The sequence below is a fragment of the Aplysia californica genome, unplaced genomic scaffold, assembly GCF_000002075.1.
Source record: "Aplysia californica isolate F4 #8 unplaced genomic scaffold, AplCal3.0 scaffold00369, whole genome shotgun sequence".
Classification (NCBI taxonomy): domain Eukaryota; kingdom Metazoa; phylum Mollusca; class Gastropoda; order Aplysiida; family Aplysiidae; genus Aplysia; species Aplysia californica.
Genome location: NW_004797639.1, coordinates 95692 through 107219, shown reverse-complemented (window position 1 = coordinate 107219; position 11528 = coordinate 95692). Strand labels below are relative to the sequence as shown.

Genomic DNA, 11528 nt, shown 5'->3' with positions numbered 1-11528 from the left:
GTGTGTGTGTGTGTGTGTGTGTGTGTGTGTGTGTGTGTGTGTGTGTGTGAAATCAGGAAAATTCTATAGAATCACCGACCTTGCTTATATTTCTCTTAAGTAACTATAGAGTGCTAGACTCTGTCTGTTCCTCTGATTGTGTCAAGAGTTGCCCAGGTTTTTGGAGGTTCTTTTTAGGGAAAGCCCCTGGATCAAAGAACTAATAAACTTCAATGTATTTCGATATTTATGTATTATGTATTCTGCATTGCTTTTTGTATGCTTTGAGCTTAAGAATAAAGTAGGGAAAAGGGGGCGGGGGAGGGGGGGGTAGGACTGATTAATTTGTCCTGTATTTTGAAAATCTTGTGTAGGGAGTTTCAGATACAAAATAGTAGACCTATGTCTCCTGCCAAGTGTCCTTAGGTAAAGATGAGCATTTTATCTTGTTTTAAAATAGATGCCAGAATATTTCGAAACTCTGCTGACGTTTTCAAATTTGTAATCAATTAATTATATTATTCATGTTCTAAAAAATCAGGTAGTATTAACCAGGTAGTATTAATAGCATTTCTTGCATTTTGACATTTCTCATAGAACAGTGTTATTTGTAATTACAGTCAAACGTGCCCTTACGTGTCCAAGACAGCCAGACGACCATTTCCCACTTGTTTTTGCTTGTTTTTGTAAAGTGTTTCGCAACTGCATAAGGTCGTATGAGCGCGCGGGACACACCTAATAGTTTCAGTTGGTAGGAAATTTTGAATTTTGCCGGGGTGGCGGCCGAAGCCTACTCTTATCGATTTTAGACTACCAAGGGATCTTTAATGTGCGCAACTTGCACACGGGCCCTCCGAGATTTTTCGCCCTTCTCCGAGAAGGCTAGGTGTAGATCTTTCCTACCAGAAGATCAGGGGTGTGGCCGAAAGACAGCAGTAAGGAGGAGCCAAGGAGTAGATCTAGCAGTAGAAAGGCTGCAGAAAGAGTCAGGAGCCCAGAGGAGGGGGCAAAGGGGGTGAGGGGGTGGGGGCAGAAAGTGGAAATGAAAGCAGACAACAGAATATTGCTAGAGAGCAGGAAAGGAGGTGACTGCGTGTTATTATGTCCAAGATAAACACTTCTGTCCTCGACAATGGATGGCCGCTTTGAACCGTTCCGCCTGTATTATGTCGTGGGGTTTAAGTTGTCAATGTCCACATTTTCTTACTGACGTTTTTTGTTAAATTTTCTTCAACAAACATTTACAACAACAACAACAACAACAAAAATTAAACGAAATACAAAGTCTTTCTGTAATTTGTCATTATTGTGCTATGTTACTCCTGGTTCTATTTCTTTCCTCCTAAATTATATTGATGGTGGAATTAAAACATTAATATGTGTATATGTTATGTATATATAGAGAGAGATGTATATATAATATATATATCTATCTATATATATATATATGTATATTTATATATTTATGTAAAGAATATTTCTTTGATTCTATACCAAGCAGTCTATGATGATGTACACTGTTTTATTTTATTTTTTCTTCCTCTCGCACCACTCTCCAGACGTGCCTCACGGCGAGGTGGCCAAGTACGGCTCCATCCCGGCCCAGCAGCTCTACAACTGGGTCTTCGTCTGCATCAGCCTCATCGAACACACGCGCAAGATGCGGGAAAACGCCGAGGGCAACGTGATGGTCGCGGCCGGCGACGACGAACAGACGCCAACCACGGAGAGGAAGGACGGAGCCCTGGCGGATGCGGCGGTGCCCCCTGTTGAGCAGGAGACTGCTTGAACTGATAGGTACAGTGATTGATGTAGAAAAAGAGACTGCCTAAACTAGGTGTACTTCTGTAGAGAAAGACTGCTTAACAATCATTTAAGAAAAGAAAAAGAAAGTTAAATATGCATGAATAATCTAAAAACAACTTGACAACACCTCACACACACATTTTTGTTCGGCATGGCAGTCTCAATGGTTCATCTGTTGACAATAGCTTCTGAAAAATACTGTATTCTTTTAGAATGCACACATGTAGAGAATGGAACAGTGGGTGGTTGCTCTGGTGTGGTTTAATTTGCTCCTTCAATCCCATCAAACATCTGTTGTCTTTATCTCTCCCTTTTCTCTTTTGTGTTTGTCACTTTATTATAACACTTCTAGTCTTCGGCATTTACATGACCTTCAGAGTTAACTTCTTGTTACATCCAATTCTCTTTTTGATAGTAAGAGTTTTAGGGCACTTGAAACACAATCAGTGTCGCTTTGCTTGGATCTTCTCAAAGCTGTCTGAGTTGATTCTTGAAGGTATAGATTTAAAACATCTGACCTCCTAAACTGTGTATGTACCCAGGTAGGCCTAAAAATGCTTTTAATGGGGGAATAAAAACATTTCACTACCTTTATATTGCAAAGTGATATGTTTTGGCCATTTTTAGTTACTAGAATAATGAGGTCCGAAACTAAATGTTCTATCTGCTCTATCAAATTCGCTAGAATATTCAGAGTCTTCATCAAGATATTCAAAGAATTTTATTGAAAAAAAGTTTGGCATGTTGTGAAACTCAAATTTTTTTACATTAAATTTCTCAAAACTTTAGGTACTGAGCAGATATATAGAACTTGGTAATTCTGAGGTAGCGATTTGCTGTCTGGTTTTGTTACGTTATGCCCTGCAATTTGTTTTGGTCTGTTCCAAAATGATAATGTAAGGAAACGTGGAAAAAGGTACAGGCAAGGAGGTCCCTAACATCTTTCTGTATTTCTGGGGGTCAGTGAGGTAGTTGATATTTATGTCATATATATCACTTATTGAAATTCTTTGTAAAAATATGTGTAGATTCTAATTGAACTCTTTGTAATAATGTCTCCCCTACAGATTTTACACCATTTATCTCTTCTTTTCACCCCCTTTATGAATCTCTTTTTTCATTTTATCACTTTATTTATCCGTTAAATTCTATTTTTCCTTTCTTACCCTAATTTCTTTCTATAACCATCACTCTTGCCTTCCCAAACACATAACTGATGCATGTAATCTGAAAGATTTCCTTTTGTTTCTCCAGCTGGTGACATTTTCCCATCATCATCCTTGTAGGCCCACGTGTGACAGTTCCTCATCAAACGGATGGGCCACAGCATCGAACACAGAACATCCTTGTACTCATAGAAGAATTTCCATGTCTACTTCAGTATTTGGCCTTTGTACATATCATGTAGTGGTTCTTTACTTTTAGTCCACTGGAGGTGAGGGGTTGCTATATTTATTGTCTCGGAACCTTCCAAGGAAACATTCTCCTTTTTCTAATAAACTCCTAAATGACCACGGAGATAGGCAAACGCTTCTCCTGCCAGGACTCTCTTCTAGACCGACTACAAAATTACTGGCTGTGAATAATGCTTTTAAATTTAAACAAATCTGTTGAACTTTCGGAATCTTGTCTGTGTTCTTCAGATTTTCATAAAGCAGACACAGCTGTTCTTTGTTTGTCCAGCACTTAATTGTACTTACTTGTACTTAAAAATTTAGTATTATTCCAAGATCTCGGTGATGGACTTATTAATTTCTCTGAAAAAGCATGAATGGCAGCTGTAGTCCTGACGGGGTTGTCCAGCACAGGATAGCTGGTCACAGAGTTGTGAAAATGTGGATGATTTTGCTTATGGGCCCAACCCCTCATTATGATTTATTATATCTATTGCATGGGGAAGACAGAAACTGGAAAAGTCTAGAAATGATTAATTTAGAGCTCTCAGTTGATGGAGAGAAAACTTATTTGGTGTTTTTTTTTAGAAGCTGGTACTGAGTATCAGAAAAATGTCATAATTCGGAGCTGTTGAAATTGCCTTTACTGACTTCTGCTCACATAATAATAATAATAATATCGTCCCTGTCTTGATACCAAAAATCTATCGTCTGCAAGTTGTATTCTTTGATTTCCACTGAACTTAGGATCAGCAATATTAAAAAATTTATGTTGGTATTTTATGATAGCTCATTTCTTCAACCGTTACTGAAAAAAAAAATCCATGGGATAATGTACACATGTACTCATAAATAGAATATCGAATTGTTGTGTGCCTTCCCAGAAACTTTGTACATGAATCGTATATATATATATCACTAAATGTGTATGAAAATGTCCCTCCAATGTACATTGTGCTTTTGATTTGTGGGAACCTGCAGTTTGAAGAGCCACAATAAAGAGTTTTGAAAATGGCCTCCACGTCTGGTTTGTCTCTGGAGTCACGACGACTGAACCACAGTGAATATGGTGAAATGGTATAGGTTTAACGCCCCTATCAACACTATTAGGTTATTTAAGAGGCGGGGCCTCCTAGTTTAACGTCTATCTCCGAAAGGACCGAGCCAAATGGGAAATTCGGGTAAAGTGTCTTTCCCCAGGACACAACGTCGGACCGAGCTCAAACCCGCAAGCCTGCAATCTCACGATTACGAGTCCGGTAGCCTAACCACTAGGCTACCGATGCCACTTGAGTCGCAGTGTAGGGGCCTATGTGTGTGTTGTCACCATGGTCATGATACTAATGATTGTACCTCACTGAAATGTGAGGATTTTTCAAAAGCTGAACTCAACTTTGGCGGTCATTTTCTCGCCAATTTTAACTCTGAAACCAGATGGCTCTCACCTCCTTCAATCACACACATCTCGACTTCTATTCTACTTAGATGGATATTATTTTCACCCAAAACAAGTAAAATGGACCGACCTTAAGACTTAAGATGATACCACCAACTCCGTATGTTAAAAAATGCGTCGTGCCTCAAATGGCTTTATCTATAGTTTGCTGACCCAATTGCAAGCACATTTGTGTGGCAGCGTGGTGGAATCCGGCTCTCGTCAAAATAATCAAAATGAAAAAACTCGCGTTTTCCCGCAGGTTTGTGAATTTTTATTGAATTTTTGGTTTTTGGCTCAACACCTTTCATGCCCATCAAAAAACTAATTTCTGTGTGAATTGTTAACGGACTCTTAAGCTAAGGAAATAACTTATCTTTGGCGGCTATTTGCTCACTAGTTTTTCCTCTGAAAACAGGTGACCCACACCTCTTTCTTTCTCAAATATCTCGAATTGTATTCAAGATAAATGGATATTTTTTTCATCCAAATAAAGACAAGTGAACAAGCTTTAAGATGATACCAATAATTCAACATGTCCAAAAATTGACGAGAGCCTGATTCCACCACGCTGCCTCACACTTTTAACCTTCGGTGAAGTACAGCATGTTTAGTAAAATATTTTTTAAAAAAATATTTAGACTAGAATTTTTTTTTAAAATCCTTTCAATGTTTTTAAAAAGTGGTTAAAAACATGTTTTTAATGAAACCAAATTTTTTTTATCAGGTACGACTTTTTTGGCCTTTTCATCTTCAACTGCTCAAAAACAGATCTGACGACAAGGGACCTTTCTCCAGGCACACACACATTTGTTGGAGTAAAAAGGAGCACTATGTTAATGTACTATGTCACGATAACACTCATTTATAGTGCTGGCAAACGTTTGTGGCACAATTTATTGTCAAATATTTTCTAAACTATGGAAGACTCTCCATCTTTCGCTCAATGACTTTTATATCAGTTTGTCTCAACAGATAAATATTTTTTAAACTCCTGTGAGCTGGGTTTTTTTTATTATAGAAAATTCCTTAATGACTACTAATAAAAAATCCCAGTCGATGGTTTCTACAGATTTTAAAAAGCTTACATCCTATGAGATGGGACAATTATATAGCACTTTTAAAAGCAAGTCCGTCCTACTTTTTCTAATTGCAAGTCTATGCTTCTGGAACTCATGTTTTGAGAACATTTTGTGCAATTAATGGAACAGGTGCTGAAATAAAGTCCCGCTTTGGAAAGACACAGGCTGCTTTCATATCTTTGGATAGGATTTGGAAGACCAGAGATATCTCACTTCGAACAAAGCTGAGGATTTTCAATTCAAATGTGAAGTGGGTCCTGTTGTATGGATGTGAGACATGGAACGCATTACAGACTTGCATAAAGAGGATCCAGGTTTTCTTGAACAGGTGTCTAAGAAAGTTACTGTGTATCAGATGGACAGACAGGGTCACCAATATAATGGAAGTGTTAAGAAAAACAAGACAGATCCCAGTCAGAGATGAGGTAGGAAGAAGGCGGTGGCGATGGATTGGACATGCTCTCAGGAAGTCAGACAGCTGCATAACAGAGAAAGTTTTGGATTGGAACCCTCAGGGTAAGAGATCAAGGGGAAGACCGCGTGGAACCTGGAGAAAAATTACAGAAATCAATGTACAGAAAAGTGGGAAGACATGGAATAACACCAAGAGGCTAGCCCAGGAAAGAAAAAGGTGGAAGGTGTTTGTCCGAGCTATACCCAGGTGCAGGGTGAGAAAGGCAATGATGATGAATGGTCCGGCACAAAACTTTATTCCCTCCCCCCCAGTTTTTTGCAACCACGGATGATTATATTTGTGAGGCAGCGTGGTGGAATCCGGCTCTTGTCAAAATAATCAAAATGAAGAAACATGCATTTTTCCGCAGGTTTGTGAATTTTTATCAAATTTTTGTTTTTTAGCTGAACACCTTTCGTGCCCATTTAAGAACTCATTTCTGTGTGGATTTTGCTGAAAAGCGTTGATCAAAGGCACACACATGTACATTTTCAGTTACCACGGACTCTTAAGCTAAGGAAATAACTAATCTTTGGGGGCCATTTTCTCTGTAATTTTACCTCTGAAAACGGGTGCCCCCCACCTCCTTCTTTCACAAATATCTCGACTTCTATTCAAGATAAATAGATATTTTTCCATCCAAATAAAGATAAGTGAACAAGCTTTAGATGATACCAATAACTCTACATGGCCAAAAATTGACGAGAGCCTGATTCCACCACACTGCCTCACATTTTATTATTATTCAAACCGAATGTACTGGCACAGGTATATTGCTACTGAATAGAGGAGTGAGTTACGCTGTTCTTAACTCCTTTTACTCCTGAGTTACAAATATTCATATTAAATACAAGAGTTGTTTGTGATAATCTACGAAGATTGAAGAATTGCACATTCTTACCGGTATTATTAGATAAAGTCAAGAATTATGGATGAAAAAAAGAACACTTTCAAGCACAGTATCCAACTACGATTCCCCCTCACCATCATGCTGCTCTCACAGGGTTCGTACTGAGCAGGGGATTTTTTTCCCTCAAGACTTTTTCCAAGAGTTTTCAAGACCAGATTTCATTTTTTTACCACAAATAACGTGCCACTTCGGAAGAAAGTTTAGTTTTAGTAAGAGTTTTACGGCACTTGCAACACAATAAGGTCATATACGTGCCGAAGATTAGCGGTGTTAAAATAGAGTAACAAGCATAAAAAAGAAGGAGAGATCAGGACGATAGATGTTTGATAGGAAAGAATTAGCTAACCACACCAGTGCACCCACCAACCACCCACCCACTTCGAAAGAATTTTTTTTCGTTCAGCATGTAACAATACATTAAATATGGTGCACTCCAAATGCGTAAAGTCGAGACCTTCTAAACTTTTAGGAAGAATTTTTACTATAGAGCTAGTTAAAAATGTGTTTTTCCAAGAATTTTGCCAATTTCTCCAAATTCCAAGAATGTTCCATGTCTTGGAAAATAAAAACATACGAACCCTGTTCTCATCAGGCTGATTATTAAGTAAACTAGGCCTACGGTATGAGCAGAAATTCTTTACAACTTTACAAGTTCACTTGTCATTTAACAGGGGATTGTTAATTGTGTGTGGACTTAAGTTTTGCCTCTAAAAAGTGTCATTGGTGAGTAGTGACGTAGGCAACATACACGGAATGTGTATGAAAAGCTGAACACTTCCATATTCCGCATGACGGGGATTTGTAGTATTATGTATAAATTTATGAAGAAAAGTTTTTAAAATCTAGCTTCGATTGTTGTGGGAAATTATTATTAATTTAAGACAAATTGATACTAACCGCTGTTCAAAGTATGGGTAACATTAATTCACCAGTTAGAAATATTAGAGGAAAAGTTGCGCCATGAATTTTTGACCGTACTATAGTGCGCAAAAAGACTATAGGACACACAGACAGGCCAAAGCAACAGAGAGAAGAAAAAGGTGGGACTTGCATGTGGCACCGATCTCAATCATCTTTGTCAATCTTTTAATCATCTCTGTCTCTCTTTCTCCACCCCCCCCCTCCCAAATCCCTTCTCTACGATTCTCCCTCCCTCCCTCCCCGCCTCTCTATTCCAAATCAACAGTTCAATGCTCTCTCTCTCTCTCCCTCCCTCCAATCATCTTTGTCTCTCTTTTATTCATCTCTGTTTCTCTTTCTCCACCCCCTGCTCTCTCTCTCTCTACCCCCTGCTCTCTCTCTCTCTCTACCCCCTGCTCTCTCTCTCTCTCTCTCTCTCTCTCTCTCTCTCTCTCTCTCTCTCTCTCTCTCTTCTAGATTATCCCTAATATTTTCTAGATTATCCCTAATATTTTCTAGATTATCCCTAATATTTTCAAGCTCATCCCCAGTATTTTCTAGATTTCCCTAATATTTTCTAGCTTATCCCCAGTATTTTCTAGATTATCCCAAATATTTTTTAGCTCATCCCTAATATTCCCCACTATTTTCTAGATCGTCTCCAGTATTTTCTAGCTCCTTCCTTATATTTTCTAGATCATTTCTAGCTCCATCCCAAGTATTTCCTAGCTCATCCCTAGTATTAATCACTTCTAGATCATTCTCAGTATTTTATAGCCCATCCCCAGTATTTTATAGCTCAACTTTAAAAAGTTCTAGCTCATCCCCAATATTTTCTAGCTTATCCCCACTATTTTTTTAATTTCCAGTGGTCCAAAGACTTTTTTTAAAATCTCACCCCCAACATTTTCTAGCTCATCCCCAATATTTTTCATCTCATCCCCCGTATTATCTTGCTCATCCCCAATATTTTCCAGCTCATCCTCAATATTAATTTTTAACTCATCACCAATAATATTCCTTAATATTTTCTAGCTCATCCCCTATATTTTCTGTCTCATCCACAATATTTTCTAGCTCAAAGCTAATATTTTCTAGTTCATCCCCTGCTGTATCCTCTTGCTCATCCCCAGTATTTTTTAGCTCATCCCCAGTATTTTCTAGCTCACCAACAGCATTTTCTAGCTCAACCGTAATTTTCTAGCTCATCGCCAGTATTTTTAAACTTATCCCTAATATATTTTAGCTCATCCCCGATATTTTCTAGCTCATCCCTTATATTTTCTAGCTCATTCCTAATATTTTCTAGCTCACCCATAATATTTTTCAGCTCTTCCCCCAATATATTTTTAAAATCTCATCTCCAATAATAATTTTTTTTTTAGGTCATCAGCAATATTTAATTTCAAAGACTTTTGTATCTCGTCCACAACATGTTTTATCTTATCACCAACATTTTTTAGGATCCTTTGTGTTTTCAAGCTCCTCCCCAATATCTTTTTTTTATCACATCCCAACAAATTTGTAGCCTATCCCCAATATTTTCTAGCTCATTCCAAATATTCCTCAAACTTTTCTATCTCATTCCCAATAATTTTTATTTAATCCACAATATTTTCTAGCTCAGACCAAGTATTTTCTAGCTCATCCCTGATATTTTCTAGCTCATCAATAATATTTTTTAGTTCCTCCTAAATATTTTTTTACCCATCCCCAGTATTTTCTAGCTCATCCCTTATATTTATTAGCTCATCCCCACTATTTTCTAGCTCCATCCCCAGTATTTTGTAGCTCATACCCGGTATTTGCTTGCTCAACCCTAATATTGTTTAGCTCATCCCCAGTATTTTCTAGCTCATCCTTAATATTTTTTTAAAGCTCATCCCATATATTTTCTAACTCATCCACAGTATTTTCTAGCTAACCCCAATTATTTTCTAGCTCATCCCTATTATTTTCTAGCTGATCCCTAATATTCTCCAGCTCATCCCAAATATCCCCCACTATTTTAATTCTAGCTCATTTCTAGTATTTTCTAACTCACCCCGAATATTTTTTTAAAGCTCATCCCTATTTTTTTCTAGATCATCCCTAATAATTTCTAGATCATCCCCAATATCTTCTAGCTCATCATTAGTGTTCCTCTGTATTTTCTAGCTCATCCCCACTATTTTGTAGATCCTTCCTCAGTACCTTTTAGTTCCAGCCCCAGTGTTCCCCAGTATTTTGTAGCTCATACCTAATATTCCCCACTACTTTCTATCTCCGTCCCCAGTATTTTCTAGCTCATCCCAGTATTTTCTAGCTCATCCCCAGTATTTTCTAGCTCATCCCCAGTATTTTTTTAGCTCATCCCCATTATTTTCTAGCTCATCCCCAGTATTTTCTAGCTCATCCTCAGTATTTTCAAGCTCAACCCCACTTTTTTCTCTCTACCCTAATTTTTTCTAGCGCTTCACAAATATTTTCTAGCTCATACGCAGTGTTTTTTTTCTTTAACTTATCCCTAATATATTATTTTAGCTCATCCCCAATGTTTTCTAGTTATTCTTTAATATTTTTTAAACTCCTTCCCAGTATTTTCTAGCCCTTCTGTAATATTTTAGCTAATCCCCAGTATTTTCTATTTCATCCCTAATATTTTCTAGCTCCTATGAATATATTTTTCAACTCATCCAAGTATTTTCTAGTTCATCCGTAATATTTTATGGCTCACCCCCAGTATTTTCTAGCTCATTCGTAATATTTTCTAGCTCATCCCCAGTATTTTTTTTTAGCTCATCACTAATCTTTTCTAGCTTATCCTCGGTATTTTCTAGCTCATTCTCAATACTAATCTTTAGCTCATTCCCAGTGTTTTCTAGCTCATATGTAACATATTTTAGCTCATCCCTAGTATTTTCTGCTTCATCAGTAATATTTTTCTAGCTTATCCATAATATTTTCTAGTTCATCCCCAGTATTTTCTAGCTCATTCCCAGCATTTTCCAGCTCATCCATAACATATATTAGCTATTCTCCAGTAATTTCTATTTCATCCATATTGTTTTCTAGTTCATCCACAATATTTATTTACAGCTCATCCCCAGTATTTTCTTGCTCATCCCCTGTATTTTCTAGCTCAACCCTAATATTTTTTTAGCTCATCCTCAGTATTTTCTAACTCATCACTCATATTTTTTAGCTCACCCCTTATATATTTTACCTCATCCTCATGGTTCCATAGTATCTCCTAATTCACACCTGATACTTTCTACCTCATCCCTATTATTTTATAGCTCATCCCTAGTATTTTCTAGCATATACCTTATATTTTCTACCTTATCCCCAATATTTTCTAGCTCTTTCCAAATATTTTCTTGCTCATCCGTAATATTTTCTAGCTCTTTCCCCAGTAATGTTTAGCTCATCTCTAATATTTTCTAGCTCATCCTCGGTATTTTCTAGCTCATCCCTAATAATTTTTAGCTCAATCCCAGTGTTTTCTAGCTCATATGTAAATTAGTAATATTTTCTAGCTCGTCCATAATATTTTGTAGTTCATCCCCAGTATTTTCTGTCTGATCCT

At 37.4% G+C, this 11528-nt stretch overlaps 1 protein-coding gene across 1 annotated transcript in view; it reads left to right on the top strand.

The window, feature by feature from the left end:
- Nucleotides 1–4195, top strand: part of LOC101850898 (EF-hand calcium-binding domain-containing protein 5) — a gene marked incomplete in the record, with an annotated part of 52969 nt that extends 48774 nt beyond the window's left edge. The window contains 2 exon segments of the mRNA XM_035971062.1: nt 1539–1776; nt 3040–4195. Coding sequence (XP_035826955.1) covers nt 1539–1768 — 230 coding nt within the window.
- Nucleotides 4196–11528: the final 7333 nt, after the last annotated feature.